General features: G+C 34.8%; 2 protein-coding genes across 8 annotated transcripts in view; both read left to right on the top strand.

The window, feature by feature from the left end:
- Sick (sickie) overlaps window positions 1-8,086 on the top strand; it is a 163,149-nt gene extending 155,063 nt beyond the window's left edge. For all 6 annotated transcript variants that reach the window (XM_077414127.1, XM_077414126.1, XM_077414123.1 and 3 more), the window contains 7 exons: window positions 1,551-1,634; window positions 1,901-2,557; window positions 2,767-3,302; window positions 3,482-4,012; window positions 4,332-4,534; window positions 4,835-5,196; window positions 5,679-8,086. In XM_077414127.1, coding sequence (XP_077270253.1) covers window positions 1,551-1,634; window positions 1,901-2,557; window positions 2,767-3,302; window positions 3,482-4,012; window positions 4,332-4,534; window positions 4,835-5,196; window positions 5,679-5,837 — 2,532 coding nt within the window. In that variant the 3' untranslated portion in view covers window positions 5,838-8,086. The remainder of the gene's footprint in view (window positions 1-1,550; window positions 1,635-1,900; window positions 2,558-2,766; window positions 3,303-3,481; window positions 4,013-4,331; window positions 4,535-4,834; window positions 5,197-5,678) is intronic.
- Window positions 8,087-8,564: 478 nt separating this feature from the next.
- LOC143901702 (uncharacterized) overlaps window positions 8,565-18,575 on the top strand; it is a 29,686-nt gene continuing 19,675 nt past the window's right edge. Inside the window, exon 1 of one of the 2 annotated variants that reach the window (XM_077414148.1) lies at window positions 8,565-9,024. The gene's annotated coding sequence lies outside the window, so the exon portion shown is untranslated. Of the gene's footprint in view, window positions 9,025-9,730; window positions 10,949-18,575 lie in introns of those variants that run through there. The other variant, XM_077414147.1, reaches the window with a different exon arrangement.

Raw genomic sequence — 18,575 nt, 5'->3', positions numbered from 1 at the left:
ATAGAATGTTTTAAAATGTGTGTTAAATGTCAAAAACAAAGAGACACGTTCCATGCGCGCAAAGTAGCTATAAAACTATAGTATTCGTATTCTTTAAGGTACAGAAGACCTAGAAGATCGCTGATGCGATAGAGATAAGTTTCACGTTCTTCGAATGATTTCTCTTCTTTTTATTGAAAAAGGTCATTAGCTTTGTTTCCTCGCGATTTAAATTCGAAATTTAAGCACCAAAATATTTAGCAGAACTAGACTAATCTAATATCACATTTTCTTTAAATACGTAGCTATTGATAATAGAAATTGTTAGTGAATTATTGATAAACAAATTCAAAAAAATATCAACTAAAAAAATAGCCAAAATTTGATCAATTATATTACACGACAAATAATAAAAGCGATTAACATGATAATAATACTCTCGCGCATCATCGTTATATAACGAGGCTGTTATTTTCTCATTTGGAAAAATAATCAAAATTTAATCATGATGTACATCAGCGACGTTGCAAACTCTTAAGTTGAAATGAAATACCGTTAAACCAAGCGTGTCATCGCCATATCGGTTACAGTCGCGAATTGTAATAACAGCGAGTTGTAAAAGCTTTGAAAAAGAGCAATGTTAACAACGCACTGAACAGTCACTGTTGTTCGTTGTTATGGACAAAGAAAATCGGTGGAGCAAAGAAAGAACAGAAAAAGAAATCGACAGAGGATTTGCATCGCTCTAGTTTAGATTATATCAAGCGTTTCGTCGGCGTGAACACTTTCATCCTACGCCACGGCTGATTATCTTCTTCGCTTCGTGGCGTAGCGTTGAAAACACGTCTAGATTCTGAGAGAGTAATTACGTGACGGGAAACACGAGTTCGATACTCCGACACGGCATGGGCACCGCGATAGGTACTTCTCGCAAAAAAGACTACCACGAAGACTATTAATCTCCGCCCCGCACGTTCGTCGAAATTACCTTGCCAGGCGCTGTTTAAAACATAGTTATTATTTGACAACGTAGAAATAACGTAGAAATTATTTTGACAGAATCACATTGTACACTTTATTTTTGCATCTCGACGATTGCAAACTCTGTTCATATAAGTATCAAGTAAGGAAATAAATAATACAACGATACGACATAATTAGTAAAACAGAAATAGAGTTAATACGTGTGGTGAGAGAGAATAGTATAATACAATTTTATAATATAAAATTTGAATATAATATACGTTTGTATAATATTATAATACAAACGTTTGAATAACTTACATTAAAGTTTTAATATGTACTGACTAAGTATTTCTAAATATAATATCTCCGCACATTAGATCTTGCGTCGGCTCTCATAGCCCACTATTTACGTTATTTATAAAATTATATGTCTCAAAATTATTGCTCTAAAGGTTTATACAATTATGTTGTTCGAAACAGGAATGAGATGCAATTGTTTATAGACTTGTTATCATAATAAGTGATTAGTCTATGAAAATTTAAATTTAAAATACTTGACAAAATTGTACGGATATTAAAAATTGTGCGTTATTTGCTTGTTTCAGGCGCATGTGGTCTCAGCTTTTGAGCAATCATTGTCCAATATGACCCAGAGATTGCAGCAACTCACAGCTACGGCTGAAAAGAAGGTAAAAACACTGCAAAAGTATTAATTATTTATATATAAGAATATTAAGTTTTAATAAATTATCGCGATTTGATAAGAAAGAGACCTTTTTTTGCAAAAATTTTTAATTGCATATCATGCATAAAATGATATACCACCGTTGAATTTCATTAAAAAGCAAAAAGAAATGTATAAACACGTCACATTTTAGATTTAATCGACACTCGATGCAGACGTACAATATTTTTGTCATTAAAAACAATTGTTTTTTTGCCGGCGATTTTTCAGGATTCCGAGCTTCAAGAACTCCGAGAAACGATCGAGAGGCTGCGCAAGCAGAGTGCCGAAGCTGGATTGAACAACGGTCCAGCCGCGAACAATGGTCGGCGTCATACTTTAGGTGACTCCGAATCCGGTACCACCGGCTGCACCGGCAGCAGCAGTAGCAACAATCATCATCAGGGCGCGTCGATGGCGAGACAATTGTCCGCGGACAGCGTGACATCTCTGAACTCGCTAAGCAGCGCCTGCTCGGCCAGCAGCAGTCATCACAAGAAGAAGGGCTGGTTACGCAGCTCTTTCTCCAAAGCTTTCTCGAGGTCGCGTAAGAATCGACACGGTTCGGTCTCCGATGCCGAGGACTGCAAGGAGAGCCCTGGCGGTGATCTGAGCGCTCCAAACAGTCCTAGACTGCCAACCGCGTCCAAACACGAGTCTTCGAGAGCACAGACTGCGAGGAGCAACGGCCAGAAGTCTCCCGATCATGAGAATCCTTTGTCAGGAAGCAAGAGCAGTTCGGCATTATACAAGAAAGAGGACGAAGACGTGGATGAATTGAAGAAGCAATTGAGGGAGAAAGACCTGGTGCTCACAGACATCAGATTGGAAGCGTTATCTTCGGCTCATCAGCTGGAATCTTTAAAGGACACGGTCATCAAGATGAGGGTGAGTATACAGTTTTTATTTAGAAAAGAAATTCTCATATACTATGATTTAAAGTTCAATCAGATTCGACAAGTTTAACGACTTACAGTTAATATTTCAAATTTTTTACTTACAATTAGAGAAAGAGCGTAATTTTTACACCTACGATCAAAAATATATTTTACATTTATTAATATATTTTGTGTGAATTTATCACTTCTCTCCCACAGTACGAGATGCTGAATTTGAAGCAGAACAACGAACGTCTCCAACGACTAGTGACCTCGAAGTCGCTCACCTCATCGCAGTCCTCTCTACCTAGTGATCCAGATCGACGCTTCAGCATGACCGAGGTGGCGTCGAGTGTCGCAGCGCTGTCGAACGGCGACGTCAGTTCTACGGCCGATCAACTGGAAGATCTTAACGTCCCGGTCGAACACTCCGTGGTGCCGTCGAGCGCGACAACCACGGAACCGGTTCTCGAGCAAGACACTGACGGCAAGAGGATCAATGTGGCCGTCTATCTTGGCAGTGAACGAAATTTCAACTACAATTTGATTACCGGGAGTTCCGCCGACGGTACCGTAGGGGAACCACCACACTGCGTGATCGCCAACGTATGCATCAGCAACAAGACCAGCTGGGACGCGCTGGACTCTATGGTGAGGCGTTGCTTCAAGGAATACGTTTCTCGGGTGGATCCCGTGACGAATCTGGGTCTTGGCGTTGAATGTGTCGCCGCCTATCATTTCGGCGAGGCTTCGAGGTGTGTATTTATTTAAAAAACACTAAAATAGTATAAATTTTATCTAATATCTAAATAAGATATACAATTTTTAATAATGGATGAATTTTTAATTTCATAGAAGCGCTCCGTATTGAGATTTAGCTTTTCTCTCTCTATCCTGATATAAAATAATTAAAACTTTTCTCTCCACTTCACAGATGCACTACCGATTCTCAGCATCCCGAATTGTTACCCTGCGGCTACCTAATCGGCCACGTAAAGACTATCTATCTAGTGCTATCGGGCTATTCCTGGCTGGCGGTAGATACTTTGATACCGCGCTCTATCGTTCAGCGACTGATTTCCCTCCTGACGGAACATCGTAGAGTGATTCTATGCGGTCCAAGTGGAACAGGAAAGAGTTATTTAGCTGGGAAACTGGCGAACGCCCTAGTAGACGCCGACAATGACACGAAGGATGCTGCCGCCGTTGCGACTTTCAACGTCGATCATAAGTCCAGCAAGGAATTGCGCCAATATCTTGCACACATCGCCGAAAGATGCGACTCGAACGCCGCTGATGAACTACCTAGGGTGATTATCTTGGAAAATCTTCAACACGCGGCATCACTGGGTGAACTCTTCAGCGGTCTTCTAGGAACCAGGCATTTATCGTGTCCTGCTATCATCGGTACTATGAGCCAGGCCACCTGCAGTACCACCAACTTACAGTTACATCATAACTTCAGGTATTTTCACTCTTGTAAACTATAACTCTTATTTAATCTATAATTTTAATATAATAGATACCTATGTAAAATTATTTTAGTAATTTCTAGATCTTTGGATGTAACTAAAAAGTCTTGAAGAGAGATCTTCGATAAAAAGCTAAATGCTACAAATTAATTTCAGAATCACTAGTTATGAATGTAGTGCAATTTGTCTTACGATGTAAAGTAAAATGTAATATATTTAGTCTTTTTAATTAGAAGATTAAGGGGTAAAAGATAGATTTTTTAACCTGATTATGTAATTTGTTTATGTAATTTTGATTATGTGATTAAACAGGTGGGTATTATGCGCGAATCATATGGAGCCGGTCAAGGGGTTCTTGGGACGTTATTTGAGAAGGAAATTACTGGAGCATGAACTACGCGAGTGCGCTGGGACGAGGAACGCGGAAATGGCGGCAGTAGTCGAGTGGCTGCCGCGTGTATGGCTGCATCTCAACAAGTTCCTAGAAACCCATAGCAGCTCCGATGTCACTATAGGTAATATTTACTGAAAATATTGAAAACACATTTCCACATTTCAAAAGAACCCAATTTTCAAAAGAACCCGTTATTTTCAATTTAAAATAAAACATCTCAACAATTTATTATCTTTAATTATTAGTTCTCTTAATATCAATACGATAGTAGAATCAGTGACTTTCAATCGCGAAGTTTAAAGAATATTTACGGTAAAATTCTACTGCTTTACTATCTCTAATTTTCCTATTACCAATAATTACAAATAGATAAATAATAATAATAATAATAATAATAATAATAATAATAATAATTTATCAGGACCGCGACTCTTCCTGTCATGTCCAATGGAAGTAGCTGGTTCTCAAGTGTGGTTTACCGACCTGTGGAACTATTCAGTGATACCTTATCTGGTGGAGGCAGTCAGAGAAGGATTGACGCTATACGGAAGACGCGGGAACGGAAATGGCGAGGCAACCTGGGAGGATCCAGCGCAATTTATCACGTCCAGTTATCCATGGATCTCGACGCATGCCGTGCACGGCGGCAGCGACGCTCTTCTACGTCTGAGACCCGAAGATGTGGGATACGATGTTGTCTCCAGCGGGCACACTTCGGGTGTAGGCGCCTCCAGTGTTAAGAGCCTCGGAAGTACTCACAGTGATACCGAAGGAGATCCTCTGGTCAGTATTCAGAGTAATAAAACTCGGGAACTTTAAAACACAGATATTTATATGAGAATTTTAAGTTTTATATATTCGGAAAATTGAAAAGAAGTTTCCTGAGATTTGTGAATCTCTCAAATTGAAGGATATTAATATTCATAGATGTAATATCAGAATGTGATATACGTCATCAAAGCAATTAAGCGATCTAAATAAACTGTTGAACATAGTAATAATAATGATAATTTCTATATATAGATTATTTATACATTTTTATCGTGTCATGGGAAATTATTCTCTTAAATAAATAGAACAATTGTAACAAAGAGAAAGAAGATGAAATTTACACAATTCTATTACATATCTACTGCATATTAATTTTAGAGAAATTTACTGTTTTATTTATGTTGCTTTATATGTAAGACCTATTCAATGGTAATCAAGAACCTTATTAATTAACTTATTAATCAACTTTATTTTTCTTAAATCTATTTTTATAGCTTAACATGCTGATGAGGCTGCAGGAAGCGGCTAATTACTCGAGTCCGCACAGCAACGACAGCGACTCGGTGACCTCTCTCGACTCGTCACATACACGCCACTCAGAAGATTTGAGCAGCTCGACATCTTCGTCAAGAGGCGTAGAATCGGCACTTTAAATTAGCAAGATATCATGAACAAAATTCATCGCCGAAAGGTCGAGACCCGCGTATCGACCGTTGAACACTAAAAATACTACAAAAAGTACAGATCAATAGCTCTCGCAAGTAAACAACCATTCCGATCGCCGAATTCAGATTAACAGGAAATTATTTGTAAAAGGTAATTATTAACGAGAAGTATTCCTTATCAGGGAAAATAATCAGCGCAATTTTTCTAAGATTAAAATTTCTAAGATTAAAATTCTGCTAAAAGAAAATTAGCGCTAAATTGTACTTTCGAGATAAGAACAGATCACACAAGTTAAACATTGGCGATAATCCTTATCGTAATAAACATCAAATTGCATATTTAAGGACCCTCTGAAATACAATAAGATTAAAAGAAATCACGAAACGCCAGCTATTTTAAGACCGCACTATTTTAATACCAACAATAGCTTTGTAATGATCTAAGAGGGACTCGAGATGCCTATTAAAGCTGGCCTAGTTTTATAGATTTCTACGTGCATTCAGCATCTAGGTGTGATATGTAATATTATAAGGCGAATCTTCGCTCCTAAGAAAAATAGGTGAGCCGAAAGAAATCCATTTTACGAAGATAAGTTTTACATTTTCGGAATTGAGAAAATTAAATTAAAACCATCTAGTTAAAGCTAATGATTCGGAAAATTAAATAAAAATTATTTTTAATTCGTTTTATTTTACGGAAATAAAAAATATTCCAGCAATAATAAAAAAATTACTTCTTGATCAGAGCATTTTAGGTATGTTTCAAATAAATTTTTTTATTTAATCGTATTGTCGCAATTTTTATTTCTTGAAAGAATTAGCAACATCTTAGAAATATTTTAAAAATGTGATTTCGCCGATTTCTTTCGGTCCATTAATTTTTCGTGGGGCGTACACACGAACCCGATGCAATAATTTCTACACGCTGCCGTTTGCGGAATTTTATTTTGATGGGACGCATTTTTCATTCACGACGAGATGCGACCGCGCGTAATTGAAAAAAAAATCGCATCGATCTTGTCGTTCGGTACACAGTATTAATGGCAGGTGCAAAAAAGAAATCGGTTTCGAACCGAAGAATTCTCAAAGAAGAGGTAGAGATTCCTCTCTCGTCCGACTATCTTTTAGGTAAAATTATTTAAATGCTGACAGATCTCAAGGGGTGAATAAGCAGATGACTCTCGTTCATAAAGCAGACAGAGATAAAGCGAGTAAGTTCAAAAGGATCATGGTCTGTGCAAAAATAGTCTATTTATACATACTTTGCTACGAAAGCTCTATTTAATTAAAAAAAATGTTAATATAATATATATATATAAATAGTATATATACATTCATACCTGAACGACACGACACAACGGCGCTAAAAATATTATATATATATATATTATATATATATTATACAAAAATAAAATTTCTAATTAGTTTGTAAGGTACGTGAATAATTCTGGTCATGTAACGTTGTAAATACGAAACACAATGCGAGATAGATTGCGCTAGATATGCGAATTCGATTCAAAGTCCCACACGAATGGGCCCCGATATCTCTTGCGATAATTTTACTTGCGATTTTTCTTATATATTTTACATTTGAAATGTATCATATTTTGTAATAGATAACAAAATCTTTGTATTTTTTTTTATCTCCAAAAAGATTTTTTTACATCAATAAATTAATTTTGCCACAATAAAATAAATATTTATTTTTTGTTAGAAAATATTGCTCAAGAAAATAATCATAATTACTACGATCAATTTTATTCTCAGTTTTTTAATTTGATAATTGTAGATTTATTACGTTTTAGATAAATATAATTTTTTAAAAATTAAATGGTTTTATACATTTTCATAAAAAAAAAGAATACGAGAAAAATGAAAATGTGATGTTGACTGAAGAATTACAATCACAGGAGATAATTCGGCGTTCACGAAGACTATATATAATGTACATGATCGGTGGCATGGTGTCCCCGGAGTGCGATGAAGTAAAAAGAAAAGGGGACACATCAACGTTACACACACACACACACACATATATATATATATATATATATATATATATATATATGTGTATATGTATATATGTGTGTGTGTGTATATGCGATAATACAGTCGCATTTACAAGTTTTTTACGTTTGTACGGTATTTATACATACGCTGTACACAGCGCCACACTCCAAACTCTATTCAAATAACGATAATTAACTGTGTCATCAAATAAATCGCATTCAAATCTGTCTTGTCGATCTTTCTGATTTCAAACATTATACTTATCTATCAATTTGTAAAATATCATTATGTTTCAGGAGATTATTCTTCTGCCGTGTCTTTTGATAAGAAGTATCAACATATCGCTAATAATATCAGCGGAAATCGGAAGAGATATGAGGTAACTAAGAAACAAGAATAAAGCACATGTGAAGAGAAAAAGGGCAAAGATGTAACATACTTTGATTTAAAAAGATGTGCGAAAAATTCTATATTATTCAATTCTAAACTTCCAAAATTTATCAATTTATACTGGAGGCTGCTTTATTATCGACTGCAGTCGATAGGTCCTCCCGACACGTGGGGACCCCTCTCGATCTCAGTTTACCGGTTGCGGCAAACCTCATCGCGATAAGAGAAAGAGAGTCAGAGAATGAGAGAGAGAGAGAGAAAAAAAAAGAGAGAGAGAGAGATAGCAAACCGAGCTCTTGGAGCTCTTCGCCGCGGGGTCTCCGCCGACGGGGCCCTCGCACGCGGCCGGCGGCGGCCGAGGCCGGGAACGGGGCCCAGGGCCTGAAGTCTTCCGGTGTACGCGGGAGGGGAGAGGGGTCATCTCACCCTGCCCTGTTCTCCTCCGTGTTGCCGCTGCTTGTGGGCACGAACCGCGGCTACCGCCGTCAGCGGGCAGTCTCTTATTACGCCCGCGCTCAACTCTACGCGAATTCTAAGTCCTCTTCTTAGGCCGCTCCCAATGATAACGCGAATCGCCCTAAGGATATCAAGACCCTGAAAGTCGCACCGAAATAACGGATTTTACTCGGAGAAAAGAGGAACGAGGCAAAGTTTTTAATCGTCATCGGAAGTACAATGACGATGTGAATATCGTAACTGAGTTAACTGGGGACAAGATCGAGAATAATACGGGTAACGAATGATAATGCTGGAGAACAACGTGGATTTTGATAGAGTAAGCTGTTTATAGTTTCGGTAGAGAAATGACATATACCGATAAAATCAGAGTATGACTTTATATTGAGCAAGAAAGGTAAAATAGAGTTTTCTTAAACAATGTGAATAATATGATGTGGATATCAGAACTTTGATCGAGTGAGCGTAAATTCAATCATGTCAAAGAGGCTGTTATTGATTTAATTAATAGCGAAAAACATGATTTTCCAATCTACGTGATTGAGCAGGATATTATGGACGACATGGATATTAGGACCTTAGTGGAGTGATAATCACTTCGGTAGGAACGACGTGAAAATAATAACTGCTAAATACAATAATATATTAATAAGATTGGAGATGATGATAATAGTAAAATTAAATGTGAGATTTTTTTTTAGACCGGTAGAATTATTCAAGAAATTAATTATTTCCAAGAAATTACAGTCTTCCTTTTAGATCATTCTTTTTTAATTGCAATTTTTTTTTTATCTTGGAAATTTTTTGTCTAGAAAGTCATAATTTTCTTATTAAAAAGTTAATTTTATTGAAAAATGATTAATTTAATATGATGATAAATTACAATTTTATAGGAACTAGTTACTGTCGATTATTTTATTTAATATCTAAGATTGTCACACACGAATAAAATATGTACAATAATTTTAATTAATTCTTATTAGATTATTTAAATTAATTATTTCTCTGAAAAATTTTTTTTATTCTTTTGTTTAGACAGATTCTTGACTTTAAGTTAGATAAGGAATGTCTCGAACTTATTAAGGGTGTTTTATATAACAATCGATCATCATGATTCTTGCTCAAAGAGGTATTCAGATCGGTGTTGCACGTGGAGTTTCATCGATCGGCGTAAATCGATGCTTTCTGCGAGAACGAATGAGAACGGAGTAAGAAAATCTTCCTCTGCTCATCGTGAAGAGAAGCGATTAGCGAACTCGTCGCTTTGGCAGTAGAATCACGTCGGTATTAACACGCGCGCTCTAGGAATCCACATCGGGATGCATATCGATCGTCGTTGCAATCAGTAATACTTATTCTCATTCGGAAATATACATATTTTTGAAAAGAACAGGAAAATTATTAATTATTGAGAAAAAGAATAAATTGTCGAAGAACAATTTGGTCACGTGAAAGAAACTAGTTATTAAAAAAGAAAGAATATTAAAAAAAGAGAACAAAATTAGTTGCTGAATGGGAAGAAGAAAAAGAAATCTTTATGTTTATGAAGAAAAAGGTCATTAAAGAAGAAAAAGACAATTTGTTATTGAGAAAAAGGAAATTTATAAAAAGAAGAAAGATATATCTCTATATTGAGAAAGAAATCTGTTAATAAGGAAACGGAGAGAGAGAAATTTATTATTACTATTATTATTGTTATTAGTTTTTAAAAATAAATTAGTTATTGCGGATATATTCCTCTTTACAAATTATAAATAGTATAAAGATGAACATTGCATTTCTCATATGGAACACTTGGGTGTGTACCGCAATTCCAATGATGCGGAACCCGCTGTAAACCGCGATCTCTAGGCCGACGACCTTGCAGGATAAAAGAATATCTAGGATCTTCGTTAAGTTCTATAGAAAGTAATTAAAAAAAAAAAGAAATATCGAGAACGTTTAGTTGAATATTTAAAATCCATAGTGCATATACGAGAATTTGATGTGAAAAGAGCTCAGTGATCAGAGAAAGAAATATAGTGGTCACAATGTTTGCCTAGCTACTGTGACAAATTTATTCGTGACGAAAGGTTTTAATCGACTCTGGAGAGTAGCTATTTTTGTTATCATTACTGTGTGCGCATAGTAGTTCATACAGAAGTTTGCGAGTAGTGTTCGCGAAATTTTGCACGTGTCCACGCATATACATTAAATGTACGATATGAACGACGACGTTGCTGGACGCAACGGGTGATACACAAGTAAGTACGCGAAACATTTCCAACTGATTTATTATTATTAATCGACATTCATAGTCTAGCATATATTATTTATTATAGCTTAATTCACATAAGACTTAGTCCTTCTTCCTACAAATTATACAATAAAATAAAAAGAAATTTAAATTACTTATAATATTACATTATAAAATAATGAATAGTGAATTTTATAAATTAATTTATAAATATTATTATGTAAATTGCAAGATTTTATAAATTATCTAAGTTAAACTTTAAAAAAGTGATAAAAATTTATTAATTTTTTTTTTAATTTAATTAATTTTTCACCTGACTGTGCCAGCTCTAATTCAACAATTTTTAAAACCTTTAATATATATTTTTTTAAAAGCTAGAGAGATATATTTTTCAACTTCGTACTCGATATCATTAGCATCAATTTTTTTATTCAAAATTATCCATCTTTCTCGCGCCTCTCCCTCGCTGGAGAAGAAGCAAAAATAAGTAAATCAATGCTCCGCACAAATTCTTGCCGGCAAAATCGGTGTGATACCCGGGCCCAGGACCGTCAAATAAAGATGGATGCGTCATGTGGCCGGTATTTATTTTTCGCGAGTGCAAAGGCAAACGCGTGTTGCACGAGTTGCCAGCACGAGAAAGAAAAAGTAAGAAAGAAAAGGAAGAGGAGAGAAAAAGGAAACACCATGGAAGCGAGCAACATTGTACCCGCATATATAAATCAATCGTGACTCGAATTATAGCGCGAGAGTTTGCGCGATTGATCACTAAAATCGATTTTATCGCTGTGTCCGGTCGCATTGAAATTAATATTTTTAATTGTGTGTGCGAGAGACGATTACCCTCTCCCCTTCGTGCCGCCAAATGTGCTCTGGCGAGATCTTTCTGCGATTATGGTTGCTGATCAATTTAAGTGCACAGGTCGAAGAAGTTTCGGTCTCATCCTTTCCCCATGGAGAAACTTTCTTCAGTTAATTAAGAATCACTGTGTACTTTCGAATTACGCGTGAAGCTATTTCCAGATTATTTATTCTCAGACTTATCCTCCTACAGGCCTTTAGTTTCTTTAAATATACTACATCTTCTTTGATGCAATAGGAATTCCCAGTCAAAATATTCAAGTATGGAATCATCATTTATGATTTAAAATACATAAAATATATTAGTCTTGAAAAGTTTAATGCGTAATAAGGATACTCTTTATTAAAATTATACATGCAATAAAAAAAGAACAGAATAAAGACAACGAAAGAATTTATCTTTTACGCTTTGAAATACATCATAAATTATAAAAGAATATTATTAAAGTGTTAAATTATTACAATTAGTCATTATAATAAAGAGACGTCCCCATTTTAATTGTTAATAATACATAATTTTAATTTTCAACATCCTTGCTGCTCGTCATTGGCCGTTAACCTTGTCTCTTTATTATATATACACGAGCTTGTTTTTCTTTATTTATTAGTCATTATAATACCTATAATGATCTGGATTAATATTCTTATTGCTTTTATTTTTACTGCTATTCTAACATTTTATTGCTACAACTATTAAAATAATAGCAAACCTATTTATGTCTTAACCAGTATCTTTAAATTCTTTGAAAAGATTTTCTCTCTTTCAAATTGATTTCACTAGTTTTATCACTATTCGAATAAAGTCGTCATTTGGATCGCTACTACCATTTTCGAAAATAAATTGCTCGTCCATAAGGCGCATTTTGCACTCGGCTGATAACACACACTTCGGTTAATCGTTTCTTTAATATTCGAGATCGAATTCTTGCACGATGATTAAATCGGGTTCTCCAGACGAAAATGTCTTATTTCTCTTTTTCTCTAACTGCCTTTCATTGGCACGGGTCTTGAATCACCATAGTGTGAAGGTTCAGAGTTCAGGAACGTCTACCTACTGACTAAAATATATTTGAAAAAAAATTTGTGAATGAGATAATTCTGGGGTTTCGAAATAGTTGACACTTGCGAATTTTCACTTTTCTAGCGTGACTATTCGACGTCGGTAATAAAATTTATAAACGGTTTAAAAGAATAAACATGTTATTATGGCAATTATTGTAATATAATAACTTTGCCGAACATACGTTTCAATTAATTGTTAAATTGTAATTATTTGGAGCAGGTAAGGTTTTATTATGGAAAAATTTTATCGCAATTATTATTGTTATTCTATATTAATCATTATATATAAATATATAAGAATATTTATTTTATATTTTAACTTCATTATATATATATATATATAAAATGAAAACGGAATATATAAAGTCACGACAGAACAACGTCCCTTTTGAGCACATTCATGCGATAGTCGAGCACGTTTAACAATTAGTATTCAGTCTGCTTGAGACACCCAGTGTAAGCATGTATATATAAGATACTGGCTTCCTCGAGTAAACTTGTTTATCAAGTTACACATGGCGATCGCCGGTGATCTTTGCTGGGAAAAGGACGAGAAAGAAAGAGACGTCTATGACGGGATTTTGTCTACGTCTTTTTTTCTCATTTTTGCCATCCAGTATTCAGCATAAGAGAAATATACGTTAAATACGTGAACATCGTTGAGTAAATTTTATTATTTCATCATAATCGTACATCTTTATGCCAATTTTATATAGCATAATTTTATATACATTTAAAATATTTAAAAAATGTACATAATTTCTCTCTAATTATATAAGAAATACTTAAACCATTTTCTACCCTAAAATATATTTATAATTTCTGATATCTTTTCAGAAGTGAATCCTTTCTAAAGTAAACTCGAGTTTGTTTTTAAACTGTCAAGATAAATCGTTAAGTTTCTTTATATGGCTTCTAGATCAAGTTTTCTCACTCGGTCTGCAATGCAATTCATAAATCATCAAATTTTATCATATTCTTTTTCTTTCTAGCACGCATACACCATAAAAATATTTAATATTAATTAATGTAAAAGCATGAAAATATGTAATATAATATATATAGCAAAGAGCTCTTTATAATTTTTAAGATTGACCACATTCAGTAATTTCTCTCGCGATTTGTTCTCTCACGAAATTCTCGTCAGTGACTCTACTTTATGTTACAAGCTCCCCGAGAAATTATAATAAAATTACAATATAATTGTAAGATAAACCGCCGCTGTAAAATTAAAAAACTCATTCTCTGTTATAAACAATTAATCAATTTTAATATCTTGATACAATACTATATATATAAAACTCATTGTTTTTATAGTTTTTATGTTTATGGTTTAGCGCAAATTATTTTTATATCTAATTACGAAATTTATTTTTAAAATTGAACAAAATGGATATTTCTGCGACCGATAAATTGGCGACCATTTAAGCAAATCGTTTCACTTTAAGCAATGGTAGCTTACACAAATTATTATGACATGTACGTGCCATGCATCATTTTTTTGGAGCAACGATGAGTTTAACAAATTATTACAATGATGGATCACCTTGAAAACAATTCTTGTTTCTTCGATGCGATTATATTTCAGTATTGTGTGGGTATATTTCCTTCGAGTAGAAGAAATCCTTCTGGAGGATGCACAAACTGCCGAGGACTTTATACTTGTACGGCGCCGTTTCTTCTTTCCATCTCGCCACGCGAAAAAGGGAGAAAACAAGTTGCAGCGGGAAGGACGACTAAAACGCTACTAAAAGTCGACCGGTTGGCAAGAAGCAAAGGGTAAGAGAAAGAAGAATAAGAACAAGAGGAAGAAGGGAAAGAAGAAGAGAAGAAGGAGGAGGAAGACGAAATCTCTCAGGGAGCAAGACGATCGTAAAGGCAAGAACGACAGAGACAAAGAGGCGAATCTTAATGAGGCAGATCTTGACCTCTCGCATCGCGCGAGGATCTCATCAGGATTCGCGGCCGAAACTCGAATCCTTGCTTCCTCAGTCCGGCTCGCTCTCTGAATTCGCGAATTCAAATACATTAGCGCGATAACACATAAAATAAAACAGTAACAAGAAAAATAATCAATTTTATAAATTTCTAAAAATAATAATAAATTTAATTAAAAATTAAAAGGTATAACAATACTGTTTTTATTTTGTGAGAATTTTTGCGTTTTTTTCCAGAAATTTGAAAATCGTTTTCTACGTAAGTGGAACTCATTGTAAAAAAGACAGTTCAAGATATCTTGAGAAAAATTATTAAGTTAAAATACTATATATCATCGTAAAACAATGCAATGTTCCGAACATTCTTAAAATCTTTTCCTCCAAAAATAATTTTTTTATTTATTTTTTAGAGTAACCGAATGTGTCAATGCCCATTTGCAATGTCTATTTTAAAATATTGCCAGTGTCCACGTGAAATTATGAAATAGCTTGGCAGCAGTGTCTTTTCGAAGGGTTAAGTCGCGGGAAAGGAGAATCCGTTCCTCTTCTCCGGGCTATTCTCTTGCTCAACTCGCGCGATCCGGTTCTTTGTTGCGCGACGGACGGTACTTGCTTGAGATTGATCGCGCGATGGTGGGCTTAACGAGGCACGACGGACCTCAAAATCTGCTCGATAATTAATGAGAATCCCCGCTCGAGCGATGTAACGCAACGTTGAAATGCAACGACGAGATATGCAACGAGTATCTTCGACCTGGGAGCGTGCGCTGATTTGCCGAAAAAGAATATTGTATTTATTTTTCGCGAAGCTGCAAAATAATCAATAAAGCCAGTATCAAGAAGATTATTCAAACGTATCGTATCGATGAAACAGATTATTGTTATTGAATTAGACAGAAAACTCTCCGAAAATTTTAACGAAACAAAAGCTGTCTTTTTTTTGCGACTTTATTTTTATTTGCTAAATTTATTATCAAGTTGCGTTTTTTTTCCCATTTTCTTATGTTGGAAACTTAAGTATCTGTTTGCAGTTTTTTTAAGTTCCGACATCAAATACCGTTAGAAAATTAATATGTTGTTGACACAAAGAAAAATTTTCTATTGAAATTTTATTCGGTAACTCGCCGTACGTACGTATGTCCCGTTTGCCACGTAGCTATGCATCGATGGACAAATTTAAATGATCTTTGAGTATTAAAAACTTAATAGAGTTCTTTCTTCTTAATTAGAACATACTAGAGAGAAACGTTGTAGATTCTTTCGCCAAGAGAGAACTTTATTTCAGCGTTTTTATTTGTCGTTTGTGCCATATTATTGCGCGTAAAAATGCAGCGTCGGCGGATCTTTAGCGTGATGCGCATTCTTTATGCATGTGTTCTCGTTTAAATGCAACGCACCCCAACGTCCGTGCGAAGTAGGCCACGCCAAAGTGGTCCAACCTGTATAATCATTGGCGTATTAACGTCGTGAAAAATCAAGGCCGCCGTTGACAGCCTTATGGCCATCACATGTACGATGTGCTCGTTAAAAGCGCCGTTACGACTTATCTTGGTCGTTGAATTATCCGTGAATAATAGAAATAAAAACTGCGTTAAATTAGTAATTAAATTTTATTAGAATCTAAATAAAAGTGCAATTTAAGTTGCAGTACAATCAAGATTAATACAAGATTACAAGAAAATTAACTAATTAATTTTAATAAAATTACAAATCACGCACTTTATTTTTTGACATTTCTCAATTAAATTGCAATAAAAATTTCAATATATGTATCTATATATTCGATATTTTTTATTTTATTTTGAGATTTTATTTTCCTATTTTATTTTCGATCCCTTTTTACCTCATTACGGATTGATGTTTAATATCAATCTCTGAAGAGATATAGTACGGGAGATCATCCCCAAGAATATATCTCATGGATTCATTATAACGTTTGAAGAGAACCCTCGGACGTTCACCTCTCTCGTGGCGAGAGGACTGGCTTCCGGTCCTCATGGAAGAGGCTAACGAACGCTAAATCGTATCCGACGTATGATTCCTGGTGTCTCTTTACCGCTACAAAAGTAGTCGCTCGCGTTGCTCATTTCCGTCATACTCATGAACACGACATGTGCATAAAGAAGATATGAGAAATAGAAGGATGTTTTCGAATAATCTCGGAATTACTTAATTTAATTTTGATTTTACATTCACTTGATACTTGATACTTTATCTCGACTTCAATTTAAAATTTAAACTTTGTACCGCAGACATTTCTTTAATACTTAATATTCTATAATTATATATCAACTTAAAAATTAAATAAAAATTTTTATCAAGAAGGATTGTATCCTTACATATTTATGAAAAAGCTCTTGCGACTTCATACGACTTCTACAATCTAAACTTTTAAATTTAGAAGACCGTAATGTGTTCGGTTTTAAGATGATGACAATCGTGGTCACGATGGATTGCGCTGGTCAGGAATTGATTGTCTCCAGGAATTGAGAGAGAGAGAGAGAGAGAGAAGGGGGGGCAAGAGAGGAAGAAGACAAAGAAGAGAAGGAAAGAAAGGAAAAGAGAAGAAGCGACCTTGCCGGCAGCTTTGAACTGGTTATGTCAAATAGCCAGCCGGCATTTGTATGCGTATGGCGTGTTGTCTTAAACTCACTTATATATGGGTTTCCTGCTGAGAGGAGGATTTGACAGGATTTTGCTTCTTGTTGGTTTTTTAAGCATGCAGTCACTTCCGGTTTTGCGTGTGTTTCGTAGCCATTATATATGTCCGAATTGAGTTAGTTAAAGGCGTGCTTCTTGCTTACTCCGTAAAACCCAAATTAATTTCAATTAAAGACAGACTTCCCGAAAGTCTTACATCTCGTCTGAAGAAATAAGATAAAATCAGAATGTGGAATGTTTTTTTAATTATATAAGGAAATTAAGTACTACAAGAGAATTTTATTTCAGTTATAATATAAAGATTTTTTATTTCGACTCTTATTTTAATTTCCGGGAATTTAATTTCGCTTTTTTGTTCTTGCTAAACTATTGAAAAAAAAAGATTAAAGATAATTTTAATGCAATAATTTTTTTCCTATTTTTTGTGCGTTTTGAGATAAAAAAAAGAAATAAATTAATTTGACGAAATTTAATGAATTCATTCGAAGCTCTTCGCGAGTCGATTAAAATGCATCAGGAACCGGTCTTCGAATGCTGAATTTTATTAAGTCTCCGCGAAATACGCTAATGTATATGTACTTAATTAGACGTTATAAACTTTGAACTCGCATTTGCATAAGCTGCCGACCCGAGCTTAGTATCGCTGACATTAATCTGTTACTTATACGCGACAAACAGGATAGAGTGAGAGAAGTAACGAACGCGGAGAAGGAGGACAGGGGGGCAAAGAAGGGCATACCGAATCCGTGATATTTCGCTGTGTTCCGCATAATTAGCGATACTAATTAACGGCCGTATATCCTCACGCTCTTGTCAAACGCAATTACGCGAAGTAAACATGCCCCGCGGACACCTTACAAGTGAGCGGGTGTCTCATGACCTTTTCAATATTATTTACATTAATATGTAATCAATAATCATGTTAACTCAAGGATTGGAGAAACGTAATTTAATTATATATAATTGAATTTTTCACTTAAAATTTTATTTAACATGAAATTTATGTTATTTTAATTTAAATATTACAAAAAATTCCCTTTTTATTTAATATAAGTTTGAACAAATTGTAAAAAATTATGGTAAGAAAACTGGCTATATTATATAATTCATGAA

Source organism: Temnothorax americanus, unplaced genomic scaffold, assembly GCF_048541705.1.
Source record: "Temnothorax americanus isolate GAGA-0224 unplaced genomic scaffold, ASM4854170v1 Scaffold36, whole genome shotgun sequence".
Lineage (NCBI taxonomy): Eukaryota > Metazoa > Arthropoda > Insecta > Hymenoptera > Formicidae > Temnothorax > Temnothorax americanus.
This window is presented reverse-complemented; position numbering and strand designations above follow the sequence as displayed.